The sequence below is a fragment of the Acanthochromis polyacanthus genome, chromosome 1, assembly GCF_021347895.1.
Source record: "Acanthochromis polyacanthus isolate Apoly-LR-REF ecotype Palm Island chromosome 1, KAUST_Apoly_ChrSc, whole genome shotgun sequence".
Classification (NCBI taxonomy): Eukaryota; Metazoa; Chordata; class Actinopteri; family Pomacentridae; genus Acanthochromis; species Acanthochromis polyacanthus.
In genome coordinates this window covers 9364394-9392200 of record NC_067113.1, presented here as the reverse complement: position 1 = coordinate 9392200, position 27807 = coordinate 9364394, and the positions used below count along the sequence as shown (strand labels likewise).

The following is a 27807-nucleotide window of genomic DNA, read 5'->3' as shown; positions in this document are numbered from 1 at the left end:
AATTAAACAGCAGATTTAAACAGTTAAATGAGGAAATCCAATGTGATGTCAGTAATGATGTGTTTCTAATTAAAATACATAGTTTCAGCCATGAGATCTAGAATTTGCAGCAGTATTTTAGTTTAAGTAATTTCAGTAAATGATGTCTCTTGAGGAAACTAACAGAAACTATGAACTGAATGTACAAATCAACTACTAAAGCTGTTTTATCCCTGTATGTTTTCGAGCTCCGCTGCTGCTCACAAAAAGGGTGAAAAACTCCCACAATTATTACATGACTTTAAAATGTTTGACTTGTTACTTCAATTTTTTTTTTTATGAAATCACTGTAGAGCAGCATTAAATAAAGGGTTGGGGTTGTTCCTTAAGTAATATGAAAGTAAAGTTTGAAATGATGATAAATGCTGATCATTTTCTAGCGAAGTTTTTTCTTTCTTAAAATCGACTTTTGTGTTCTGTGGACTCTTCATTCAACCGCGTTCACTTAGTTCACTTAGTTGTATCTGCTACAGCTACTCTACCATGTGAAAATAGCGTGTCAGTGTTAGCGTCTGAGAGAGACATTTGTGTGTGATAGCAGTGCTGTTTATGTGTGTGATGGTGTAAGTGTTAGTTGATGTTCAGTGTGTGTGTGTAAGAGCAAGCTGTGGCCATCCTCCATCTGCTCCTGGGTGATTGTGGTTCTGGGGAACAATGTTGGAGAGATACTAAGCTGCTACACACACACACAAACACACACACATGCATACACACTCTGCCAGCAAGTGTTTGTGTGTGGACGAATTTTCAAATGTATATCATCTATCCATTTACACTTCATGGTGTTTACGTTGCGTGTGTGTACATGTATATATTCCACTCAGGATTAAAGCTTGTGTGTTTGTGTGTTTGTGTGTTTGTGTGTGTGTGTGTGTGTGTGTGTGTGTGTGTGTGTGTGTGGGACATCCCCTCTAGTAGTTGATTGGCAGAGATAGCTACACTGAGGCTGGGGTCAGCATATGGCTCAGTGTGATAGCGATGCTGTGTTTGTGCGTGTGTTCGTTCTGTGTGTGTGTGTGTGTGTGTGTGTGTGTGTGTGTGTGTCACTGCCTTTCCCTCTCTTTCACACTCTGTTCCCAGTGAAATGATGGCAGCTCAGGGCATGTAGCGCTATTATCCCCCATATCCACACACACACACAGAACACACACACACACACACCGAGGGCAGCCAAACGCCTAGCGGCCTGCCTGGCTTCTCTTTGCCAGCTCCCACAATAGATCCCATTGTCCCAGTAAGGCTACAATCTGCTGTGTGTGACAAGAAGTGTGCGTTTCTCACCACGGCAGAAAGGTGAGGGCAAAACCCTACAAATTGAAGACATTTTCTTATTGCTGATACTGAAATGGGGTCATGTTATCCTTAACCTCCCCCAGGCTCCACTGTGCCCATCAGACACGGATGGAGCGTTTAATTTGACACAAATGAAAGCTACAATCACGCCTGCATCAAGCTTTGACGCTTCTAGTGCTTCAAGAAAATCAGGCACAAATTAACAACGTCAGCCCGCTGCATCTTTCTGTGGTGACAAATAAACTCTGCATATTATACAATATGCATGACTATGTGTTACCCATTTATTCCTCACTGAAAACACAACAATCTATGAGCAGCTAAGGCGGCTAATTGACAGCAAATCAGCAGCATACACTGAGTGGTGTTTAATGCTCAAAGACACAGTTAGGATTAGGTTAAGGGTCTGTATATTACTGCCGGTTAAGGGTAAGGAGATGAATATGTCTGTGTGTGAATGCGTGCGGAGGGGGAGCTGATCGTGGTTAATTGTTTCCGTCGGGTAGATAGAGGAAATGAAAAGAAAAGGGTGAAGAGGAGGGGTCACGGCTAATCTCTTCCACTTCTCCTTGGGGAGGTGTGTGTGTTTGTGTGTGCGAAGCTTTCAGGATGTCAAGCTGCTTCACAAGCCCATATTAGCACCGTGATCTTTGACATGTGAAAGTGTACAGACGTTCCAGTTAGTCTGCTCTGATGTTTGAATTATAGAGCACTCCGTCTCCGGTGTTTTCAAGTAGACCAACATGATGGGTGTGCAGAAATTATGAGCTTTAGATTCTGGTTAGACTCTTCTGAGAGCGGTTGAAAGTCAACTAAAATCACCTAATTTCTTAAAGCTGTTTTGATATATTTAAAGATTTCTCAAAGACATACTCTACCAGTCAGAAGTTTGGACACACCTTCTCCTTTAATGCTTTTTGTGTATTTGTATTATTTTCTACATTGTAGATTCATTCTGAAGATTAACGCTTTTTTGTTTACAACATAATTCCATACGTATTCTTTTACAGTTTTGATGTCTTCAGTACTGATCTACAATTTAGAAAATAATTAAATATAAGCCATTAAATGAGAAATTGTATCTAAACTTTTAACTAGTAGAGTGCATTTTAATGTTTTTCCAATCAAGGACCCTAAAGAAGTGCAGCGTGCACAAATACAAAGTTTCAGAATCAGTTTTATTATCATTGTGCAGATATTTAATTTTAATCTGCATGTGCTTCTTTCTTCATGTACAAATAGCAGTGTTAACTCATTACTGTAGTACACATGCCCAGCTTACAAACACACACACAGCAGTGTGGCTGTTAGGTATTCTGTAGGTTTGGTCTGAGGTGGGAATTACCAAAGTTAAAAAGACACATTTCTGATCAGTGAGGTGTAATACTTTTGAGATTATTCATCTTCTGTCATGCTTATTTGGCATCATTTTAAAGAAATATATGATTCATGTCATGCCTGAGTGAGCGTGTGTGTGTGTTTGTGTGTATTTGTGTGCACACGTACACGCCTGTCACCAAGAGCTGTGCAGACACATGAGTTGTAGCCATCAGTGGCTTGATCACACCTTGTTGGAGCAGACCCCCCTCTGACTGGTAAACAAGCTAATCTGCAGTGTGTGTGTGTGTGTGTGTGTGCGCGTGAATGCATTTTGTGGCTGGGTGTGTGAATGTAAGTATTTTTATGTGACAAGGTGCTTAAGATTCAGGCAGGGATCTCATGGATGGCCGAGACCAAGTGCAGCACAGCAAATCATGGGTATCATGAGCTCGCCTTGGCTTCAAAGAGGCAGGAAGGAGGGAACGGTATAAACCTGCAGAGAGCAGTGAAAACCTGATGGATGATTAATCACCGTTAATAATTTGATTAGAAGAAAAGCAAGCTATTTATCCAGCTAATTAGTGCTAAGTGGGACAGTGTTTGTGTGTCTCTGAGGCACCAGTTTCTTTCCTTCAGGTGTTTCCAGTGTGACCAAAAAAGTTTTCAGACCTTTTAGCCACATTATTGGGCACATCTGAGACTTACTCAGTTGTTCATTAATTTGATTATCCTACAGATTTATTCCTCTATACTATCCTTTTTTTTTTAAATAAAAGTAGAATAAAATAGTTCCATCTCCATCCTGTTTTGCCCAGTCCAAGTCAGGAGTTAAATCCCCCAAAATATTGATTTAGACAAGGAAACACTGCACATATTCAAGTTGAACTCCTCTGTATTCTGTTTTTGGGCCTTGCTGCATTTATTTTTTTTGATCAAGTTGTTTTATTTTCTTGTCAGTCTACAGCCTGCAGCTCAACTGAACAGTCACAGAATTTGTGTCATGTGACGACTAGCAGCAGCTGAGCCACTAACGGCTTCTAAGTGAAGCAGTTTTTTGTTTTTGTTGTTTTGGTTTTTTAGAGATTCCAGCGCAAGTTGTTGATTTTTGGTAAAATTTTAATATTCCATGGGTTAAATAAAATGATTTGGATGAAATGTAAAAGCGATGAATCGTGATAAAATATCTCGATTTATAGCTTACATTTGGTTAATTGTTCACATGAAGCCACACGTCACACATGGTTAGTGGAAGGACAGTCTAAAAGTTACAAATCTAACAATTCCTTCTGTTTTAAAGGCGTGGCATATTTTGGCTGTGTTTTTTAAATACTATTATCAATTTATCTTTTGCAGATAACTTGCCTCTCTAACCTCCTGGCAGGTTTTGGGGTTAGAGAGGTTTTTATTGCTTACCAATTTCTGTTGATTGACAAAACTAATATCTATATTTGTTAAAAGATGTGCAAGGAGAAGAGCTTTTAGGATTCAGATAGACTTTGCTACTCTATGGATGGGATACATGTAGACGATGTAATAATACAGATTCATTTATTGTGCTGTACTTGTTCTATAAATCGTTTTTCCCTGTCAGATTTTTAAAGAATGGCGTGAACATGAAGAAAAATTGTCATTAACATCTGCACAATACATCCAATAGGTCAGGGATTACTTTTTTGTCACCTCTTTTATCCATATTATGAGAATTCGTGTATGTGTGTGTATATAGCCACAGTATATGTGTGTGTGGAAGGAGAATAATGTGTAACTGCCTGCAGATAAGAACAGGATCCGTCTCCTTAATAAGAGAATTATTATTGCAGCCTGGGTGACAATCACAAACACCCGGTGTGTGTGTGCCCGTTAAATAAAGCTTGTAATTGCACTGGCAGCTTTAGGGCTCCCCAGTGGTGACAGGGAATAGAATGAGGTTGTGTGTGTGTGTTTGTGCACACACACACACACACACACACACACACACATGTCAAAGGGTGAAATAGTGGGGTAACAAGGGGCCAATTAATGTATCACGTCTGTTTTTTCTCCTCCGTCCCTGTTTCTGCTTTGGGTTAAAGAGCAGATGAATAGGGGCAAATGTGAGTGTGTGTCTTTCGTGCGCGTCGTCCGCTAACAATAACTAGTGCATTAGACCACCCTATCTCTGTCCTCATCTTCGGTGTGCGTGGACACACACACATAGACTCGTAATGAAATCACAAAGCCTCCATATCATTGCTATCACAGAAAGATATAAACCCATTAGCTTGTTCCTTTGGGCATGAACACACACACACACAAACACACACAAATACACACACACACACACACACACACACACACACACACACACACACACACACACACACACACACACACACACACACACACACACACACACACACACACACAGGTTTATCATTACACGCTGTAAAGCTTTTCCAATTGTATTATCCCTCTGATGTCCTTCTCTCTGTTGTCTGTTCCAATGCCTGGGGTGGAGAGGACAGATAGGGGGTGTGTGTGTGTTTGAGAGATGCCGAGTGAGATACAGTGTGTATGTGTGTGTGTCTGTGTTTCTGAGGAGAGGTATCGTGTAGACGATTTTTAGAAAATGGACAAGTTGTGCTGTCGTAAGTGCCATGTTTTTACCTTTTAGAAGAGTAAATCACACAGATTGTCTTACTTCATGCTAACAGATGTCATCGATTCATCTTGTTGAGCTGGGTGGTGGTTTGTTCACCTGTCTGACAAGAGTACACAATAGGTTGCACATTTCTGAAAGGCATTTTCATCTTTAGAAGGATCTGATGTGCTGCGGCAGAAGTTAAAAAAAGTCTGAAAATGTACAACATGCTCGTTCTGTGGGACAGTAGCCTATAAAGTTTACAATAACACCGTGCAAGGCATGTTTATGGGATGCCTGCAGGTCTTGAAGTCTTAAACACTGAGTGTTATTAAAAAATATCATATTTGGTACAAAAATACAGTAGTTCAGCTGGCTGAGCAGGTGACCCATGAACAGGAGCTATACTCCCCAACACAGTGGCCTGGGTTTGATTCGGCCCTTTGCTGCAAGTCTTCCCTCCATTCTTCTCCCTACTTTCCTGTCTGCCTCTCAACTAACTTGTCTAATGAAGCCACCAAATGGCCGAAGAAATAACTTTTTTTAAAATAAAGTTATTGCGTTTTATTTCAAAAGCTTATTAAGATGGTATTAAGTAAGTATTAAGATGGTTTTTTTGGAGGCTCATCAGCTCATGGCAGACAACTTTTCATTTTGTTGATCCATCCATCCATTCTTCAGCACTGAAAGACACAAACCTTTTGCAGTAAAAATTTGTGTTTTTGCGGTTTTGCTTTTTTGTGTTCTCTTTATGCTTATTGTGTGTCTCCTTGTGGTTCCATTGCATCTTTTTGGGATTGTTTCGCGACTTGTGTTTGTTTTGTTTCTTTTTGTGGTCATTTTGAGTCACTTTGGGATAGTTTAGTTTGTCTTTGTAGTCTTTCCTAGCTAAGCTCTGCAACTTTACACAGAAACATCTGGCCTCTGACCACTCAAGTAAGCCTCACAATCCGTCATGCTAGGTCATGTTAACTGATTAGTTGTACTCAGAGGAATTGTTGTGACAAAAGTGTGATATAATGTCAGTGAGTTCTTGATTTCATAAATATTTGCTGGGCTTATTGATTGTTTTCTGTCATGCTTTGACCTGCATGATTGTAAATGAAAATTTAATTGCATCATATGTGGTCTTAAAGTGTTAACGAGTCTTAGATTTTAATTGATAAACTGCGGAAATCTTGTCTTGGATTAAGAATTGTACATTCTGGATGCATAAACAACATTTAACTGTGATTCCTTTTAAAAGAAGTAAAGGAAACTATAATTTAATATAGATGTGTAATTGGGTCACTGACATGGACCGTCTGTTTAGTCGTCTTTGTTGGTTTCTTCTCTTAAGTTTTTCTCATTGTCCACTGAAATACATTAAACACAGTAGCTCTTCTTCTTGCTGTCAGGTGATAACTGTCATGTTTTCTAGTGCAGAACGTCTCTTTGTACAGAAACAAGACCGCTGGCTGAGTTTGCAGCAGACACAAACTCAGAAATCATGAATTGGCTTTGAATTGGAGCAATCAAACTATTAGAACAATGGAAAATACTTGGCTTCTGTATTAATGTTGTATCGAAGGCTCTCACTTAAGACAGGGTTCAAGCTTTGAGTCACATTTCACTGCCAAAATGACCGTTTTTTCGACTTTCCGTTGGAAATTTAAAACATAAATTTTCTATTGTAAAATTTTCTCAGGAATTCTGATTTGAAATCAGAAATCCAAATCTCTAACCACTTTTGAGCTACAGCCATTTTTTCTCAGACACTTCAGGCAGAAATTGACAAAAACATTAGCATTCATATTCCTGACATTTATAAGTACTGTGCTGTGAATACATGGAAAACCTTGCTTTAACTATACCATTTACTGACTGAACATCTTAAAGAGTCCATACAAAGGTCATGTATATTTACTAATCATCAGTCACTTCTCAGATCTGCCAGTGCCTCCTGGTATAGCATGAGCATTTTATGTGATTTTGCTGCCCGAGCAGCATCTGTTCTATTTTCAGATAGATAATCTATTTGATTAACTGTCTTCCTGCTGTACTGCTCTTCCCCATACCACTTGACCACTAGTTCATCAGCAACAGCTAGCGAAAAGTATGGGGCAATTACCCCCCCGCGTCAAAGTCCGCCCTAACGTGCTTTATTCCCCACACTGACCGGCTCAGATAGTCTCAACGAGTGTCCCACAACATACTAGAGATGAGAAGTGAACGAAAACCTCCACATTACCTGGCGATCGCTCTTTGTTGTGGTCTGTATCCAAATCTCAGGACGCTGGAAAGCAAATCTCGTTCCGAAATCGCGCGATAGCTCGCGCCAAAACACCGGTTTCGGCGTGAGCTAGCTGAGCTGCTAGCTGAGCTGCTAAGCTGCCTGCCTGGCTAAATACTAGAGCTATGTCGAAAATTCATTTCTCCATCACTCACATGTATGAAATGACATATGAAAACAGACCCCAGGTTGAAAAAAACCAAAGTTCCCCTTTAACAAAGATTTCTTAACTATATTTAGTAGAGTCAGGCAGTGAGAAAGTAACAAAAGGAATACAAAACACCTTAATACCCCAAAATTTGCCAGGTGGAAATTTAAAAAAAACGATGTAAAATTCCATGTTAAAAAACTAACACTTGTGTCTGAGCATCAAAATCAACAAAATAATGTAATCACCATCTGCACAACATTTTAAAGTATACTGGGATTGATTTTTGAAGCTGTATGGTCAAAATTGCCCAAGTGTTAGGTTTTTTTTTAACAAGGATCAATCATTTTTTTACAAATCAAGAATTTCAACAGGGTGGGTTAGTATTTTGCTTGTGTGCTCTTAGCTGACTTAATAAAATATTTGTTGTCTTCCATATCAAAGTACAAAAAATTTTGTCACCGAAAATCATCATTTTTTTGCCTGTTTTTGCCATAAATGGCCACAAAAATGATCTAAGCATACAATTGAGATAAAATATGATGCTTCCAGTAGACAATTTTTTACCCTAGAAACAACTTTTATAATTTGGAAGTATGGAAAAGTATTCCTTACAGAATTTTTTATGCCGGTGACTCAATGCTTGAAGGCTGTCTTAACAGTTGTGGTGAACGTGTGAAGCCTACATCACACATTTATGTGTAAAGCTACGTACACTATATAGAGTACACTCACTTACAGACACACACTCAACAGACAGCATTGCCACACACACCTCCCAGCGGTCGGCCCGGCTCCTGATGCTCTAACAAGCTCCCTCTCTCCTCCCCTCGCCTCCTCTCCTCCTGCTTCCCTCGGCCTGAAGTGATCACAGGAGTCGAACACCGCTACAATGAACTGCACTGCGGGAGAGAGAGGGAGAGAAAGAGCCGGGGAAGGCACGAACACTTCACTCTCTCCACTCTTTTCAGCCACGCACAAGAAATGAGTTTCTGATTCGACACAAAAGAGCCTCTTTATCCGCCCCCTCTCTCGTCTATCTGTCTGCCTTTCTCTGCTCTGCTTTCTTTTTCTCCCTAACCAGCTTTTTCCCTCTCTTTCTCCCCTTATAATTTTCCCTCTTTCTTTCCCCTTCTCTCTCTGAAAGAGAGATGTTTTTTCTGCTAATGACTTAATAAGAGGAGCCATCTGAAATTCAATTACAGCAGATTTCATAGCAGCGACCGCCATTTGGTTAGAGGGAAGGAGGAATGGATGGAGGTGGAGATGTGTGAACGTAATGCAAGTCTACTTTCTCTGACCTCTCAATGGTTTCAACCTTTTTCAACCGATAATAATAGCTTTGTTTGGATAGCATGTTTCATGCTGGGGATCCACCAAAATACTTTACAGGACGGGATTATAACTAGAAAACAGTTCAGCAGATGAACACAGAGAAACAATAACTAAGTAAAATGTGAAACAATCAAAAGTGTCTTTAAAATTGAGACAGACTTTTTTTGTGAGGAAAATCCACTCATCCAACAACTTTTTTTTTATGGCAGCATTCACAGCAGTTTACCAGTAGCTTTCACTGAACATTCAAAGAAGAAATACATAAAAAAAAGTAAATAATATGAATCACAACAATCTTTTAGTTACCAAGATCAAGACTAAGATCCAAATTTCATTTTTACAAACTGTTTAAAGTTCCCATGTTTATGTAAATCAGTACTCTGAGTAATTTAAAAATATCCCAGGCTATGAAAAGCTGAATATACATTCTATCTATGTATCTGCAAACACCTGCATAACATCTCCACACGGATGTTTTTACTGATATTCCCTGCTTTGACCTTTTACCACGACATTGGTGATGTCCATGTTCACTCTGAGTTCACTTCCAGCTGGCGTCTATTTACCTCTCACTATTTGAGTCAGATTTGAGTTTGTAGCAATACTTTATGTAGTTCTATCATAGTGTCAGTAGAATATAATCTGTTTGCCACTCACAGTCTCGTAGTAGGAAAAGCACAGGTCTGATTGATGACAGTACTAGTGGCTCAATACGACAGGACAGTGAGACACCAGAACCCTGAAACTGAAGCAGTTAAACGGAGTTCAGCATCAAGCTTCAACACCATTTAGTATCCAAAACACCCCACACAAGTACTCGGGCTGCACAGTATTAGAAAAACTGACATTGGGATGTTTCCTTTTTCTAAAATGTATATTGCGATGTGAAAAAACTACAGGAATTTTCACTACATGACTTGAATAACTATTTGGAAAGAATGATTTTAGACTTATTTGGAAGATTTTTGTAGGACAGTGCATCTGCATAAAAATAATCTTTGAAAAGCTCCTTTGGAACCTTTCTCTTGTGGTGTAACACCAGCAAAGGCTTCCAGAATAGTTTCTGCCTTGCCATATAGAGAATAAAATGGTTCAAAAACTGAATCATGTTGCCTCGTGTGGTGGCAACAATCGCACAACACTGCTGACAGACAACCTGTGTTTGTTTAATATCATCGTTTCTGTAGCAGAAATATTTCCATTCGACTGATGTTGTGTTTGTTTTTGCACTAAATCTTCCCTTTCAGTGTTTCTTTCCTGTGCACGTCAACAAACTGTCTTTGAATACAGTTTTAAAGAACCCTTATGCTCTGTCAAACACACCTCTCTTGTTGATCAGTCATGGAAAGTGAGAACAGTGAGTTTTCTTTTTGTATCGAGCAGCAAAGCAACTGTTGGAGGATGGATTAATTTGCCTGACTTCACATTTCAGTCCTAACAAGTGCTGTGCTTGACTATAAATTTCAGAGATCTGTATTTTAGATTCACCATAGCCCAACAGAGAATAAAGCAGTGTACAGGAAATAGATGGCCAGATACATTTTAGAACTAGAGGTGTCAAACTTGTGGCCTGCGGGCCAAAACTGGCCCGCCAGAGGGTCCAATCCGGCCCACAAATTCTAAAAATTACAGAGAAGACATTATCTGCAAAGTGTAAATTTGTAAAACTGTGATTTTAAAATAATTTCTAGACCATGACAAGTTGTTTTGATCAAAAAGTAAAATACTAGATTGTTCTTTTGTCATTTTGTGTCTCGTTTCTGTAATATTTTGTCTTTTTGTTGTTTTTCTCTGACTTTTGTCATTTGTCTTTGTTTTTGTCATTTTATTTCTCGTTTTTGTCGTTTTGTGTTTTGTTTTTGTTTCGCTTGTGTTTTTTGTCATTTTGCGTTTCACTTTATTTGTTGTTTTATGTAAGGAAACATCTGGAGTTGTGGTTATTTATAGGTTATTATGCTTTGAGTTTACTGGTCCAGCCTACATGAGATGAAAAGTTTGACACCCCTGCTTTAGAGTCTTTCATTTATAATTTTAGGACTGTTTGCTTCATCAGGTGTTTAGAAAATAGTTAAAGTAACATTTCACAGCTTCAGCTTCTGTAATGGGACAGTTTGTTTGCAGCTGTAGTGAATATTGGCATCAGTTGCAACTCACATGAATCATTTCTTTCAGTTACTTTAAACATTTTCCTATAGCACTTGCGTACTTTTCCCAAGTAACATTTTCAGTGTGAGGCTTTGAGTTATAGTAGAGCATTCTTACAGTGTGGTTCTCCACCGTCACTGATGAAGGTAATATTGGTGCTTTCTGTAAGTTTTGCATGTTAGTCCAACTTTCTCCCTCCTAGTGCAGCCTGTTCACAGTGGGGAGTTGGTGTTTGAGACACAGTGACATAAGTCCACAGGCAGAAACCCACACTGAGAGGCACAAAGAGGGAGAGAGAGATAAAGGAGGCAGACGGAGAAAGAGTGAGGAACAGTAAAGTGATGTTCCTGTTATTTATCTCAGCAGTGGTGCCATGTCTCTGTATGTATTTCTCCTCCTTCTCCTTGTTCTCTCCCTCTGTAGACTCCTTTCTTTCCTGCAGGTGTCCTTTCAACCTTTTCACCTCCTCAAAAATTATAAAGCGGCAGTCTTTGTTTTTTCTCTCCCCTGCTGCTTCATCCACGCTCACATTTTTAAAACACGATATGAAGATGATTAGGTGTTGTTTGCTGGAATATGCAATGCTTCTGGTTCCTAATTACATTACATCCACACGACTCTCCTCCTCACACAAACACGTCGGTTCACTGAAGGGGGAAGTGCGATGCAGGGGAGCAGGAAGCAGGAAAAGGCAAACGGTGAGATCACATAGACTCATTGTGAGACTCCTGCTGCTCTTTTCTCAACTCTCTATGACCAGACACGAACGCACACACACTCACACCGCATCGTGTTGTTACCTAAATATCTTCCTCCCCGTCTCGCCTTCACTCAGAGCTGCTGCAGGATTCTCACCCACACTATCTCCCATCTCCTTTTTGCAAGTTCTCTTCTTCCTCCCTCAGCACCTCGCTTTCCTTGCACCTCTAACCTCCAGCCCTTCCTCTCTCCCACCTTCATTCCCTCTTTGACTGTATTCTCATTTCGTGAAAGTGTTTTCGAACCATTAACTGTTATTTTTAGAAGTCCTTGTGAGATCAGGTTAATATCAGAGAAAATGGTAGATTGCAGAAGTTTCTCCCGCTCTACTTTGCCAGCTTCTTCTTCCACCCTTCCACCATCTCTGCCCTCCTTCTTTCGCCTCTATTCTGCCGGCGCACTTTAAAGGAGCCATATTGTTGTTATTATCATTGTCTCTAACTGAATCAGTTACCATTAGACCTGAATCTTTCTCCTTCTGAGGCCCATAGACCAGCTCTCTAACCCAATAGAAAACCCATGGGCGCTATTACAGATGGCTGACCCATTCACAACGCACACACACACACACACACACACACACACACACACACACACACACACACACACACACACACACACACACACACACACACACACACACACACTCTGTGAGGTACAAACACACAGATTTCATTCTGAAGATTCATTGGCCTAATCCCATCACACACTCAAACAGTAACACATGCACTTACAAACACACAATGGGCTTGTTCACAGCCCACCTTTTCAACCACACGCACACACACGCACACACACGCACACACACGCACACACACGCACACACACACACACACACACACACACATAAACACTGCTCTCATTGAAAATCCCTTGTTATTGGAGCTCACTGAGCAAACGGTAATACTATTGGGAGATGATGGGACTGAATATTGTGTGTGTGTGTGTCCAGGAGACTGTAGCGGCTGCATATGGCTGTCATTACGGTTGGATGTATGAGAAGGACTAAGGAAGAGAGGGTAAATGTCATTCTATCAATGAGGTTATCTCTAATAGATGGACAGTTGAAGTCTTGGTTTCCATTTACTCTGCTCTCGGCTGAATCTCTGCGCCTCTCGCTTTGAATTCATCGCTGTAATAGTGAGTGATAAAAGGGCTTGGGTTTACCTTTTTTTTTTGACTGCAGTGTTCTCAGTAGACTCACATGGAAATCCAGGGATGTGGAGATAATTGGCTCGTGCTGCAAAGTGTTTTCATGTAAAATACACTGTCTATTCAGCGACCACGTGGTGTTTTCTGTCTGTGTGTTTTAATCATCTTTATATATTTTCTTTTAAGTCAGTGTTTTACCTTCCTTTTACTGCCATTTATTTACTGTCTGTTTAGCTCATGGGGTTGTTCAAGGTTTATTTCTAAGCTCTATTCTAATAACTTAGTTTCATTATTATATTTTAGTTCTTTAAAAAAAAAAAAAAACTCTGCAAATTGTAACTCCGGCGATTTCTATTTGTTTTCACATAAAGTTTAGGGACTCTGAGAAGAGGCTATTTCAAGGACTTTAAAAAAACAACATTTTTTTTTAAGTCCTCATCTTACAAAGGGGGGCTGCACAGTGGAGTAGTGGTTACCACTTTTGCCTTGCAGCAAGAAGATCCCCGGTTCAAATCCCAGCCTGGGCCTGGGATCTTTCTGCATGGAGTTTGCATGTTCTCCCTGTGCATGCATGGGTTTTCTCCGGGTTCTCCGGCTTCCTCCCACAGTCCAAAAATATGCTGAGGTTAATTGGTTATTCTAAATTGCCCGTATGTGTGAATGTGAGTGTGATTGTTTGTCTGTATATGTAGCCCTGTGATAGACTGGTGACCTGTCCAGGGTGTCCCCTGCCTTAACCTGAGTCAGCTGGGATAGACTCCAGCACCCCCCGTGACCCTAGTGAGGATAAAGCGGTGTATAGAGAATGGATGGATGGATCTTACAAAGAGCAATAAAGTTCTACATGAACACACAATTTCCTGCCTGAGTTTGATATTTAGTGTGTTTTTTGTTTTGTCTGAGCTCTGAGTGCTTTGAAGTGTTGCTACATGTGATTCAAATTCTGAATCTGTCTTGAGTGTTTATTAGCTCTGATACGACAGCTTTGTTAAGCTGATGAGCTGAGGTTTTGACTGGAATTCCTAATAAATAGCATGCATAGATGCTTTTTCTTACAACTTCAATTAATTGTTGCCCATTTGTGTGCATATAGAGACAGTTTTTAAGTGATAAGATGCTTTTCTGGAGCTTTGACTCTTTTTATTGTTCACTGAGGTTTTTTTTTGGTGAAACACTTGTTCAAATGTTTTTGGAATGTGTATAGACACATCAGAAGATACGCTGAACTAGTTCAGCTTCACTCCTGTTTACTTGCAGATTCCAGGTGAGATCCAGTAGTCATCACTCTGTTTCTTGCACAGAAATGCTGGATCTTACATTTACCACAATGCCACCAGGATGCAGTCTTCCATTAGACTGCCCTGCTTAGTAAACTTGCATCTCTTTCTAACTTTAGATTGACAGTTGCAGCTTTGTGTAAATTTTCTCATTTCAAATACAACATTGTGACCTCATCAGGGTCATTCTGTTCGACCAGAAGTCCCACAGAACCAAAGTAGATATATAAATAAGGACACCGTGTTCAATTTAACAAACATTTTCTGTAAACATTTATGTTCCTTCTATAAGGAGAAAGTGTTTATATCTGTGCATTGTGTGCTGTTCTTCTCTTTGTACTGTTTTTACCTATCTGCTGCTGTAGCATGGAAAATCTATCTTTCTATCGTCGATTGATCTATTTATCGTCTATCTTTCTATCTGTCTAGCTATCTATCTTAGACATAATAAAATAGAAGAGTCAAACAAAAAAGTTATTTCCTAGTTTTCTGTGATGATGCTTTTCTCATCAGAACCTTTCCAGTGTATCTACATTTATTTTCTTCTTTCTGTTAGTTTCTGTCGCCTGTATTTGGTTTGGCCTTGACTTTTGATCTCAGCTATGAGGAGCGAGCCCGATACCTAGAAACCATCGTGCAGCACCACCAGGAGCCCACCACGTTCGAGGATTATGCAGCTCGAGTCTACAGCCCTGCTCCCTGTACTCACCTGCCCTCAGACACAGGTAAGACCTGACTGCTGTTGCTTTTGCTCTGTGAAACATCACCAAACGAATACACCACACCGATTTCATTCTGAACGTTAACTGGCATGATTCAGGTGATTAATACAGCTTTGTAAGGAAAAGTCTTCTAGGCCAGCCAAAGTTTCCAGATATGGACACAAATTATGACAAATCTTTGAGTGTATTAAACCTACATAATAGAGAGCTACATGAAGATTTACTCTGAATGTTTAATAAGATGGCATACTAAATAGAAAACCCACAGCTACATGAATTAAATATTCTTTTTTGGGGTGCACATCTGTTCAGCTGTAGAGATACCAGGCATGCACATGGGATTTATATGTGTATAACTCTCATATATCCTGTTAATTCTGTTACACTGAGGCTAATCATGTGTCATGATAAGTGTAATTTAAAATGACGTGCTGTCCTTTGACTCACATTAAATCTAATTATTCAACTTGGCAATCATTTACAGTAATTTAATTCTGCTAGTTAGCCTCACATTTCTTCACGATGATCGATGTAACCTGTAAGATAGACCTGTGTTAGTTACGTATCAGTGTATTAATATTTGTAGGGTTACGGTGACACGGAGTGACTGTGTGTGTTTGTCTAAATGTGTGTGATCATGGTTGTTTTTCTTGGACAACCGCTTTTCGTCTCTCCAGCTGTTGTGTCCAAAATAATAATTGTACAATAATAATCAACCTGCTTTGAGGCTGAACAACATCTGGCACATCCTGATACACACGTGTTTCCCCAAATGTTCCCTCGTATCATTGTATGGCATTTAAAAGCCCCGGTAGCTTATTGCTGTGTATTGATTGGTCAGAACTGTATGTGTTCAGCCCCAAAGCTCATTTCAGAACACAGGATCCAGTAGTTAGACTCAGTACAGTGCTTCTCAGTTTGATATTTTAGTCCAAATACGCCGATCATGTCTGTTCACAATTCAGATGCTGTTTTTGACTAAATCTAAAAAATAAAATGATCCTGTGCTTTGAAATAAACCCTGCTCAAATTACTGAAGCCCTATCTATCTATCTGTCTCTCTCTCTCTCTCTCTCTCTCTCTCTCTATCTCTCTATTTCTCTCTCTCTCTCTCTCTCTCTCTCTCTATTTCTCTCTCTCTCTCTCTCTCTCTCTCTCTCTCTCTCTCTCTCTCTCTATATATATATATATATATATATATATATATATATATATATATATATATATATTTCTCTCTCTCTCTCTCTCTCTCTCTGTCTGTTATTAACTCACAGGTCCCCCTCCCTTAACAGCACAATGATCAGAAATCTTCTCTCTTTCTGTTTTGGTTTAATTTCACCTTTTTTTCTGATTTGTTTTTACTCTTTCTTTTTCTTTTCTTTTGTTTTTTTTTTTGTTTGTTTGTTTTCTACTGTCGTCCTTTTCTTTTTGTTCCCCCTCCTTTAGATCGTATTGTCTCACTTGCCTATAGCTAAAAGGTAAGCCTGGTCACATGATTGACACGACCCGTTCTGATTGACTCTTGCTACTGACATTTCAGCCTAACCTGCGCTCTTTTCCGATTCCTCCACCATGTTGTGTTTCTCTCTGTTTCTTCCTCTGTGTTTTCTACGGTTTAAGCAGGTCTGCATGTCTTTACAAGGAAGTGTCATTTTCTGCTCATCACTGAGTGTCGTTTGGTTTAACTCGTTATGATTTGCTTGTTAGCAGAATCTGTAATAAAAAGACAAGAGATAGACTTGATCAAGTATATGTGCAGCCCAAAATCTGTGACAGCCTGTACACACAATGATCGTGCTGACTGCACATGTGCCAGGAAAACAAACGCTGCTGAAAGTAAGTGCATGTTCTGAGGAGAATCCGTGAGGACGTTCTTCATCATCCACATCTTTATGATTCATCATTAAAGGGTTGAAAATAAAGTAGTCACTGCCAGGCTTTGGACGTGCTTCTATTTGGAAAGAACCCAAACACAGTAGAAAGTTTTCTGTTCTCCAGAAATCCTGTGCTGTGTGTTCCCACTGCGCTCGACACTGGTCAGGAGTGATCACTGACAGCCCAATCTGTCACTACCTGGGTCAGTATAGAATTGTGGGGCTTTTTCTATCAAAGTTGACATTTTTGCTGTTTTCAGGCCTAAAATCAACATGGCCGCCCATGACCAAACACCACATGGCATTTTAGAGAAAGATTCTTATGAAATATTATACATACAGTTGAGTAAAATTAAATGTTATTTATAAAGATATTGTAGTTACACTTGACTCGCATTCTACTTTATATTAAATAACTCAGAAAGCATTGGAGTCTGGCCAGTCTTTCCTTCAGGAGGAAATGACATCATGTGGAGCAGGTCATGTGATCTGGGATTCACACACTTCCTGGAGAGGTGTTTCTGTAATGAGGAACTTAGTTAATTTGTTATTTTGTGTTACAAAAATCATATAAAGACACGTAGTGACAAGAGACACACAAAATAATGACAAAAAAATGCAAAATGACCACAGAGACACACAAAATGACCACAAAACGCATACAATTCCCACAAACACACTGAAAAGGGCCACAAAGATGCACAAAATGACTACAAAAAGACCAAAAATGCTCACAAAACAGTTTGAAAATGACCAAAAAAGAAACAAAATGAGCACAAAGACACACAAAACAACCACAGAAAGACAAAACATGACCACAAAAACGCACACAATGACACAAAATGACCACAGAAAAACACAAAATGACAGATAATTATCATATAAAGACACAAAATGACAAGACACAAAATAACTACAAACAATTGCAAAACGACCACAAAAACACCTAAAAGTATCACAAACTGACTTAAAACAGCCACAAATAGACACAAAATGACTACAAAAGCTGATTGAAAATGACCAAAAAAAAAGAAACAAAATGACCACAGAGAAACAAAAGGAGCAGGTCATGTGATCTGGAATTAACACACTTCCTGAAGAGATGTTTTTGTCACGGGGAACTCGGCTGAAAGGGATTTCTCGGACATAGATTCAGTTTGTTATTTTCCATATAAAATTTGATATATTGCTAAAAAAGAAATATTTGTCATGATTATCTCAACTTGATAAAAAGAACAAAATCCAAACTATTTCTGAATCAGCTCATTTTATTATTGTTTAGCTCATTAGAAGGTGGTTGGTATTAAATTGGGACGGGTATTTAGTTGACATTTTAGTGATATCCAGTCATTTTTTATTAATAAGTGATTGTTTCTATAATAAATAATTATGGAATTTGTAAAGACATGATCATAATGAACATAAAAATATTAGTTTTTTTTTACTTTTAATAAAAATGTATGCAAGATATATCCCATGGACTTCAAAAGTCCCTCAGTTATAGATTGATATATTCAACAAAAGTTTGTACAAAATATTTCACTTTTTTCTTTAATGGCTGATTTAACATTTTCATGTACGTCCTCTTTAAGTTTTTTACACATTGTCAGGTTCTAGCTTTGATGCTTGTATGACTAACTGATTTAACTACAGTTTATTTAACGGTAACATCATACCTCCCTCGTACCAAACTACACTCAGTGGCATGCTGAACGTGAGACGTCCTTCTTCTAACTGTGATGTTTCTGCTCTTCTGTCTGCTCACTCGGTAGCTCTGGTGGTGGTTCTGTTAACCTGCGATGTCACACTGACCTGGTGGAACCTGACCTCTAACCTTCTGTATGCTCCTCTCCTCCTGGTTCTGATATGACTCTAGAGCCGCTCACACACACTGTCAGAGTGGATACTAAGCGTAGATGTGCACAGAAACACAAACTGTTTGAATGTGGAACTTTGAACTAACATTGTTTAGTTTCTTTTTTAGTGGTTTATAAATGTAAAGCATCAGTGTTTTCTGTCTCATCGTGTTGTGATGTGTTTGGTCAGTCTGTGTCTGTTGTGTCTTTCTGTTCTGTCTGTTGACTGTTTTGGGTCTGTTTTCTTTTGGCTGCTTCTCTTTTGTTTTTCATTCATTTTTTTCAATTTTCTTTTTTCCCTCCTTCATGCTTCTGAACTGCCCTTATCCAATCCTCTTATTCTACCTTCTTTTCCCCCTTTTCCTTTCTATTTTGCCTTTTTCCTTTCCTTTGCTTGTGCTTTTCATTTTCCTTTTCCTTTTCCTCTCCTTTCCTTTCCTCTCCTCTCCTTTCCTTTCTGTTCATTTCCTTACCTTTCCTTTCCTTTCCTCTCCTCTCCTCTCCATTCCTTTCCTTTCCTTCTCCTTTCTTTTCCTTTCACTTTCCTTTCCTTTCCTCTCACCAGAGGAGCATAGTGTTTTGTATCTGATGGTCCCTAAACCACTAGACAGCTTTAACCTGCTCAGGGTGAAGGGAAAATGTCTGAAGCAGAAGGTCCTCCATGCTAGCTGTGAATGGTATGCATCATAGATGAATAGCTAACAGAATCATGTACATACAGTACTACTTCTCCCACTGAAAACCAGAGAACAGTCAGAGCTAAAGAGAGCTGAGTTCCAAAGACAAACCGCTGACATTCAGAGTGTAGATGGTGCAGTTACTTACTCACCATTAAAGTTATCATGAAACCTATACAACTGTAAGGGAAATGCTGCTTCTGCATCAGATACATTAAAAAGATGACACCGATGAAAGAACCGCTTCATTTATGTGGCTTTTAATTACTCCTACAGTCAGAGGACCTCACAGTGAAAGCCATTCTGATGGCAGAAAATGTGCTCAGCTTTTTCACTTTATTCAGTCACATATGGCGTTTCTCCAGTTTTTAAGCTGAATGCCTTTAAGTTTTATTATTTTAAAATGATCTGAAAGAAAAACAAAGCAATGATGACAAGATAATACCAGATCAAATTGATGTTAGCTTAGCCATCTTAGCTTCATTTAGTTCTGTTCTGTAGCTTAACAAGTCGATAAGACTTAGTTTGATGTTTACATTCTAAACACAAACTAGTAAATGTTTATGTTTTATAATAAGAGAAGTAGAATGACAAGCAGTGTAATGTTGTCGCTGAATTTATTCATCTTAGCATAGCTTTCTTCAGTTTTTTGTATCGTAGTTATGAAAACAACATATAAATATAAATAAATAACTTAATAGTAAATAAACTTAAAAGCAAACAAGAAGTAAAGTAACAAAGCATCGATCAGCAAAGTGAACTAAAGTAGAGTAGCTTAGCATTAGCTTTGCTGAACATAAGTTAGTGACTAAATGATGTAAAAACACCAACACTTAAAAGAAAAGTCATATTTTTTTTAAGTTAAACATAAACAAATAAAATGTAAAAATGTCTGTAATTATAACATGAAACGTAGATTAGTACAAATGTAGTTTTATCATTTTATCATTGAAGAAACTTAAAAAAACAGTTTCCTGTTTCACACTAACTCTAGGTTCTAACCATGTCTAGTGGTTTTTAGGGAACAAGGATGAAGACAGTAGAAAATAAAGATAGAACTTCATGTTTCATGTTGCTCGTCTTTGTAGAGTCTGTCTGTCTGTCTGTCTGTCTGTCTGTCTGTCTGTCTGTCTGTCTGTCTGTCTGTCTGTCTGTCTGTCTGTGTTTGTCTGTCTGTCTGTCTGTCTGTCTGTCTGTCTGTCTGTCTGTCTGTCTGTCTGTCTGTCTGTCTGTCTGTCTGTCTGTCTGTCTGTCTGTCTGTCTGTCTGTCTGTCTCTGTCTGTGGTCCTTTGTCCTGCCTTGTAGGAATCAGTCTCAGTAGACCTTCATGGGTTGAGGTGTAACTTCTGGTTGGTCCTTCATCCTGTTCTGCTTGTTTACCTCTACCCTCCCGTTCCATCCGTCCACCTCCCTCCCCCTTCACATTCTCCCCCTGATACCTCCTCCTCCCCCTCCTCAGGCTCCTGCCTCGAGATTCTTCGGGGAGAAAGTCCGGCTCTTGGGGAGGCCGGGAGCGATTCGGCGTCCCCCATGTCTCCTCGGACTAGCAAGAGCCGCATGTCCATGAAGCTGCGACGCTCCTCCGGATCGGCCAACAAGACCTGAGCTCCCCAGATTCCACGGCTCGGACGGAACGGACACTTCATATCGTATTAGAAATATGAGCTCTGCTGTTCCTAAACAAATTAACTGCTTTGGGAAAATGAACATATCCCTGATGATTACGATGACTGTTCTCAGAAATTAACCATCAGGGGTGTCCTTAGATTTTAACCCAGCTTCTTCAGCATGCTGCATTTCTGATTGGACACTGGCCTTCACTGCACAGAATCTCAGTTACACATGCTCTGTTGTACTCTCTAAAAACACATGTAATCATATTCTGTGGAATATATTATACTATGACTTTATCTGAAAGTGTTCACAAATGTTGTATATATCTGCAGCTTTGCTTTAAAAACCATAGAAACCAGTAGAACCAGTGCTGCAGCATGCTGATGTTTGTCACAGTAGAAGGTTCAGCCTTAGTAGTGCAGTATCAGTTCATAACAATCTGTGCCATGTTAGAAAGCGCACAAATTTCAGTGTAGCCAGGACTGCAAAACGCTTACGTATGTCACAATTTACTCTACAAACGGCTGATGGAGAGAACATTCAGCGAGGTCAAACTGCACCGCAAAGAAAAGCAGAGTCTGAGCTGTTGAATGTCGCTGAGGGAATCTGTATATTTGTACTATAGTCAGTGTGAGTGTGTACAGACGGAGGCAGGAGGGCTGCATGGAGAAAGCTAGATAAAAGTCTATTTTTGTTGTCAGTGCATCGCAGACATGTAGAGATGAAGGCAGGGTTGGTGTGGCCTCCTTAAAATGTAAATACAAACTCATTCATTTGCTAACAATAACAGAAGCAAGCAGCCAAAACTGTTCTTTCCCATCATTTGAATCCAGAATTAAATCCCCGCCCAAACTCTGAAAGCTGAAAGCGAGCTGACCCTCCTGATGTGAGGAACGGCGTTTTAGGAAGGATGGAAAAAGCGTTACTCTTATCAATTATTGTAAACTGATCAAAGAGGAAGCACTTGTTACACAATGTTTATTGTGGCTTTTCTTTTGTTCTCGCTCATGCTGTAAAACGTGGACAAGCACTGATGATCTTTTTTTTTTGCTCATTTTTTTCTAAATTGACTGTAAATTGTGTTTTGACCCGAACAAGAATGCTGTATTTTTAGTCCCTCTGTCATCCGAGGCAAGAAACCACAGCTGTTTGTTCTTTGACTACATATATATATATTCTGTATATCTATATATGTATGAGTATAAATATATATATAGTAGATCTATGAATATCTCTAAGAATGTGTACAGTGTGAGGAAGCTTGTTGTGTATATATATGGTTATATGAGAATAGCTGCCAAAGCCAAACTGTGGTTGAACTTCAGACCACATATTTGCTAAAAAAAAATAGGTCAACACTACAAGATTTCAGGCTTCAGCAGTCGGCACTTCATTCTGTAGGAATTTAAAGGTGATATTATTTTACTCAGTTCAGTGCTCAGCCGTGGTGCCACAGCCAGATTCTGGAAAATCAGAGGAAAACTTGGTGTTTGTGTGATTGTTCTCACTTTGTTTCCCTCTTTAAACATGAATTATTGTAAAGGTGGAGCCTCATGTGAAACCCAATAATACTGTTTGAACTCAGCAACACGTCAGCTACTAATTTAGGGTTCTTTTGGGTTCATAATACACCTAATAAATGCCAGATAGACAAGTTTAGGCCTTTAGTTTAGTGTTCAATGAGCCCCTGTATCTTTCTTCTGGAGGCAATTTAAAGGCGACAAATCAAAGTGGTCAAAGAGAGACATAGCCAAAGAGGGGTAGCAGAAAGACATGAGTTTATTATTACTTTTTTCTTCTTTTTGTAATTTTACTATTAAATCCACTCTTCTATTTAGACTCGTCCCCAGTTTCTCTTGTGGATGGAGGGGATCAGATTGCAGTGTTGTGTGGTTGTCCGTGTTTCAACACTCCATCAGTTCAGTTTACTATATATAAAACTGACTAATGGCCCCAAAAATTTACCTGAGAACTACAAAGTTTCTCTCTAAAAGTCAAGGCTGTGGCTTTTCAGGGTTTGCCACGATTGTATGCTTTTTCATTCATTTTACACGACGGCTTGTTACTTTATTTTCTGTTGGCCTGACTGATCCCTGATAGAGGAAGCATGTTTATGTCAGATCTGTGTTTAAAAATATAGATCTCTGTTAAAGGTTTTGCTTCACTGCTTGAAGTCTGTGTGTACACAGCCGTATTGTTTTTTTTTTTATTATTTTTGTTGCAGCCATAGATTCTCTGTAGAGAGGAAAGGGATTGTACAACTTTTTTTTTGACCCTTTATGTGGGGTTGAAATTTTTCATTTAAAAAAATGCCGTTGTAAAATGAGGTCAGATTCATGTACTGTTACTTTGTGTGTGAGTGTTTGAAGTCAGCTGGGATTTGAGTTGTCCCTTTAAATTATTGCTGTTGCAGTTGTTCTTTTTGCTGAGGTGGAAGCAGCGTGGATTGGTTAAATGATCTGTACATGCTGTAAATACACCACAGATCGCTGACTGTGTCCCGGTTTCTTTGGTTACATCCCGTAAACACACTGACAGCCTGTTCGGTCTGCATCCCAGACTCCGTCCCAGTCCCTATGCCACACAGTAACGCCTCCTTTAAGCTCTAACATTAAAATCCCTGTGACTCTGTTTGACGCCTGGAGTCCAGATGCTGCTTTAAAGATAGTTTTAGAGATTGTAAATACTCGTCAGGATTGCATTTTGGTAATAATAACCTGTGTTTAGTTAAAAACTCTGATTAGCAAGAACCAAAATTAAAAAAATTCATATCAGCGACACTCAGCCAGTCAGATTGGACACGTTTAGCCTTTTTGTTCCAAATCTGACCCCTCTGTTGCTTTCTTCTGTGAGGAAAAATTAATCTCCCTCCATGTTCGAGCTGCAGCAGCGTCAGTTGCCCCTCATCAATAAATGTGTTCAACTTGTGTGCCTGTCAGTGGATCTCTGAGTGTGATGGATACGGGTTCAGCTGTTGTCCACATGTTAGTTTGGGACGGAGCTGATATATGTAACTACTGATTATACATCCTGCATGACACCAGTTCACTACTAACTGCATGTTTTGACCGGCTGTATCACCACACACACACACACACACACACACACACACACACACACACACACACACACACACACACACACACACACACACACACACTCACTCTCCACACTCCTCAAAATATGTTACTGTCAAACCTGTAGTATGTAAACATGTGGAACGTCTAAGTCGCAGGCAGTGTGGATGTGTGATGATGGCATTTGACAATAAATGATTCGTACCAACAACTGTGTGTGTGTTAGATTTGAAACAGTATAAATAAAATATTGATGGTATTGTATTAACATTTATTGACAATAATTTAGAATCAGTTTCACATTCAACCATATCAAAATAGTACTTCATAGAATCACAGTTACATTTTAGCATCATAAAGGCATTTAGCAAATATCTCACCAGTAAAGTAGAATCAATAAAGACAAAAAGACAACATTAAATGTTTCATTTCTGTATGAAAATATTTTATAGCTGAGACGTTAACTGGCACATTTACTATAAAAGGCATATTATGGTCTGATTGTTTTCTTTCTCTCTTTTTTCTTTGTAATCGTATTTTTCACTGTACATGAAATAATCTTTTAAACAGGACAATAATTCTGTCTCCAGTTTTCAGGTTGAGGAAGGTCACTTTCTAAATGTTTCTACAGGTCTGACTTATAAATGTAGACTCCTCCTGAGCTCTAATGCAATCTGACTACTTCACTGCCAATCATAGTTTTCATGTTATCCCCCATACTGTAATTATGAAAGTAAAATTACTGTAACTAGTAACTAGAGTTATTGTATTGTAGTGCCAAATCAATCAGAAAAAGCTGAAAAAAGAGACAGGCTCATTTTAACTTCCCTCCAGTTCACTCATTTTGTCATTTTAATAACCTTCAGGTTGGTCTGTTAAATTGATAATGAGATGAAAAATGTCCAGCAGCCCCTCAGAAACAGCAGCTTAGTTCCAGTCATTACAGTCCTGCTTGTTTAAGAACCTCTGGAGAAGCCTGCCGGTGTTTCAGGACCATGGACAGCGGAGGTTCAGGCCAGTCAGTTCAGCACCATGGACAGTTACATTTAGTAGTTCAGGTTCATTAATACTCAGAAAAGTTTACGTTTGTTTCCAGTTTTATTACCACCGGCAGCATCTTTCTGTCTAAATAACCTGTGGATGTTTGTTGACCTTTAAATTAAAGGCAGTGACTTCGGTTTGTCCCGTTAATCGATCACTGATCATTCTACAGGTGATCGGTTTTCTTTCTGAGCACACCTGTACGCTTCACGGCCGCACCGTCATCTGCAGCAGCATCACCTGCCGGTTCTCGGTGGGGTGAGACTTGTTGATGTGTCTCGTGAGCCCCGGGGAGCTGAAGAACGTGGAGGGACAGTGCTTGCACGTGAAGATCTGCTGCTGCTCGCGCTCCCCTCCAACACTCTCCTCTCTGTGCGCGTGGAAGCCATCCGCCCCGCGCGCTCCTCCCGCCAGTAACTCGTCCCTCATGGCATGCCACAGACGGTGTTTGTCTCTGATTTCTACCGACGGGAAACGCGCGCCGCACAGGTGACACAGGAACACCTGGCTCTGTCCGCCGCTGGGCTCGCGCACCTGACCGTAAGGTGACGGGGGCGGAGAAGCTCGCGCTGTCATCTCGTGAGCGGCCAGGTGTTTCTTCAGGTAAGCCTGGCGGCGGAATTTCTTCCCGCAGTAGCGGCACTCATACACTTCATCCTCCGGTAACGACTGAACAAACGGTAGAGGCGGGTGCGGGAGAGACGGCGGCGGTAGGTCCACGCGCTCGTCTGGGTTACCATTGAGCATGAGGAGGCTGGACGGCGGGCTGTCCGCCGCTCTCACCTGCTGCTGCAAGTCCAGGCAACTTTCTACCGGGCTCCGGTAATGCGCGGAGGACTCGTAGTGAGGAGGCGCGAGGCTGTCGGGGCTGTCTCGAGCCCGGCTGTGGAGGAGCAGCAGGGAGGGCTCGCGCCTGATGGAGCTGTCCAGCGGTCCGCGCTGCTGATTCACGCGTAGCAGCTCGTTCTCTTTACCGTCCATCTCCACCGGCGACCTCTCGTGCTGAACGAGTCCTCGCGCCTCTTTTAACGGCTTGTTCATGGGAGTCTCTCCGGTTTGGCCGTTGTTCACCGGACGGGGTTTGTGCCAGCGGCGGTGAGAGGCCAGGTTGGCGGGACAGCTGAACACTTTGTCGCACTCGGGACAGCGGTACTCCACGCGCACTATGCGGGAGCATTTGTGCTGCGCGAGAGAAAACGGGTCGGGGTACTCCTCCTTACACAGCTGGCAGATGAACTCCCCCAGCGGCTGGTTCCCGGTGGGGACAGACTGCTTCTCCCGCTGCCTCCGCAGCTCCGGACTCTCCTTCTTGATCCGCAGACCGAGAACCGGAGAGGTGGTGACCTCATCCTCGAAGGTGAGTCTCCGGTTCACTTTGGGCTTCTTGGCGGGGTTCGGCTGTTTGCTGAACCTGCTGCTGTTCAGCCGCTGCTCGGGCTCCAGGAAGGACCGTTTTCTGGCCGGTGGCTCCTGGTTCATCAGAGTCAGCGGCGGGAACAAGTGCACGTGAGCCATATTCGGGTCAAACTTGTCGTAGGACGGCGCGTGGTGGCGGCTGCTGCTCGCGAGGAGCCTCTCGATAGAAGCGGACACTGCGGTGGGCGTGGAGCTCACCAGGAACGGCAGGTCCGGTAGCTCCGGTACCGGGGATGATGTCAGGCACCTGCTCGTGAACAGCGGCTGTTTTTCTCCTCCCTCGTGCTGCTCCAGCAGTCTCGTGCCGACCGGTTTAACGGGGCTGCAGGAGTCCGTTAACGTGAGTTCGGGTGGAGGTGGAGGTGGGAAGAAGCAGGAGAAGTCCCCGTCAGGACTCAGAACCGCGCTCACCTGCTCCTCTGTCTCCGGTAACTGCGCGCGCCGGTCCGCCTCCGCCTCCAGCGCGGACTCCATGTGCGGGCTCCACGCCTCCCTGCCACCGGCAGGGTCCTCGCGGGTCACCGGGAACTCTCCATCTGGTCGCTGAAACGGGAGCACGCTCAGCACCTGGCTCTCCGGTGGTGCAGCTTCAGAGCCGTCCGCGCTGCTCCGGTCACCTGCGTGTGTTTCCGGTTTGTTGGTGCTGCTACTTCGTGCCCGGTACGACGCCGAGCCTCTCCGGTGTCTCTTCACCAGGAATCCTCGAGGCATAGTGACGGTGAGGACGGTGCTCTGCGCGTGGCCCCGGCAGAAAGAACAACAACTGTTGTCTCGAGCTCACTTTCAAGTAGAGCTTTGAAGGGAGGGAGGCGCGTGCAGGTGTGTGTGTGTGTGTGTGTGTGAGAGAGAGAGAGAGAGAGAGAGAGAGAGAGAGAGAGAGAGAGCTGGGCTGTCAGTGGTCACCGTGAGTCTCCGATTAGACGTCACTAATCAACTATTAATCATTACTAATTATTTCATATCTGAAATGAAAACTACATTTTGGGATGAAGTCATCAGAGCTACAGCTGCTGCCTCTCTTGACTTCCGCAAATCAACTACCTAAAAACTACATCTTTCTGTTTTTTAATTTTAAAAATACAAGACAAAATGTTTTATTACTTCATGAGGGCGTTTTAGTCTCAACTTTCAGCTCTCTAAGTTTTGGATAAATGTTATGAAGTACCAGAA

At 40.9% G+C, this 27807-nt stretch overlaps 2 protein-coding genes across 8 annotated transcripts in view; one reads left to right on the top strand and one right to left on the bottom strand.

Moving 5' to 3' along the window:
- ralgapa1 (Ral GTPase activating protein catalytic subunit alpha 1) overlaps positions 1-24391 on the top strand; it is a 76550-nt gene extending 52159 nt beyond the window's left edge. For 6 of the 7 annotated variants that reach the window (XM_051957962.1, XM_022201656.2, XM_022201655.2 and 3 more), the window contains 2 exons: positions 14961-15085; positions 20949-24391. In XM_051957962.1, coding sequence (XP_051813922.1) covers positions 14961-15085; positions 20949-21094 — 271 coding nt within the window. In that variant the 3' untranslated portion in view covers positions 21095-24391. Of the gene's footprint in view, positions 1-14960; positions 15086-16528; positions 16561-20948 lie in introns of all 7 variants that reach the window. The other variant, XM_022201653.2, reaches the window with a different exon arrangement.
- A 39-nt stretch (positions 24392-24430) lies between these two features.
- On the bottom strand, positions 24431-27491 carry LOC110956289 (insulinoma-associated protein 1). The gene has a single exon (XM_022201657.2). The coding sequence runs from the start codon at positions 27346-27348 to the stop codon at positions 25429-25431; it is 1920 nt and encodes a 639-aa protein (XP_022057349.2). The 5' UTR covers positions 27349-27491; the 3' UTR covers positions 24431-25428.
- Positions 27492-27807: the final 316 nt, after the last annotated feature.

What these genes read in the sequence shown, in the direction of transcription:
- LOC110956289 (XM_022201657.2), bottom strand. Translation starts at nt 27,348, where the DNA reads ATGCCTCGAGGATTCCTGGTGAAGAGACACCGGAGAGGCTCGGCGTCG.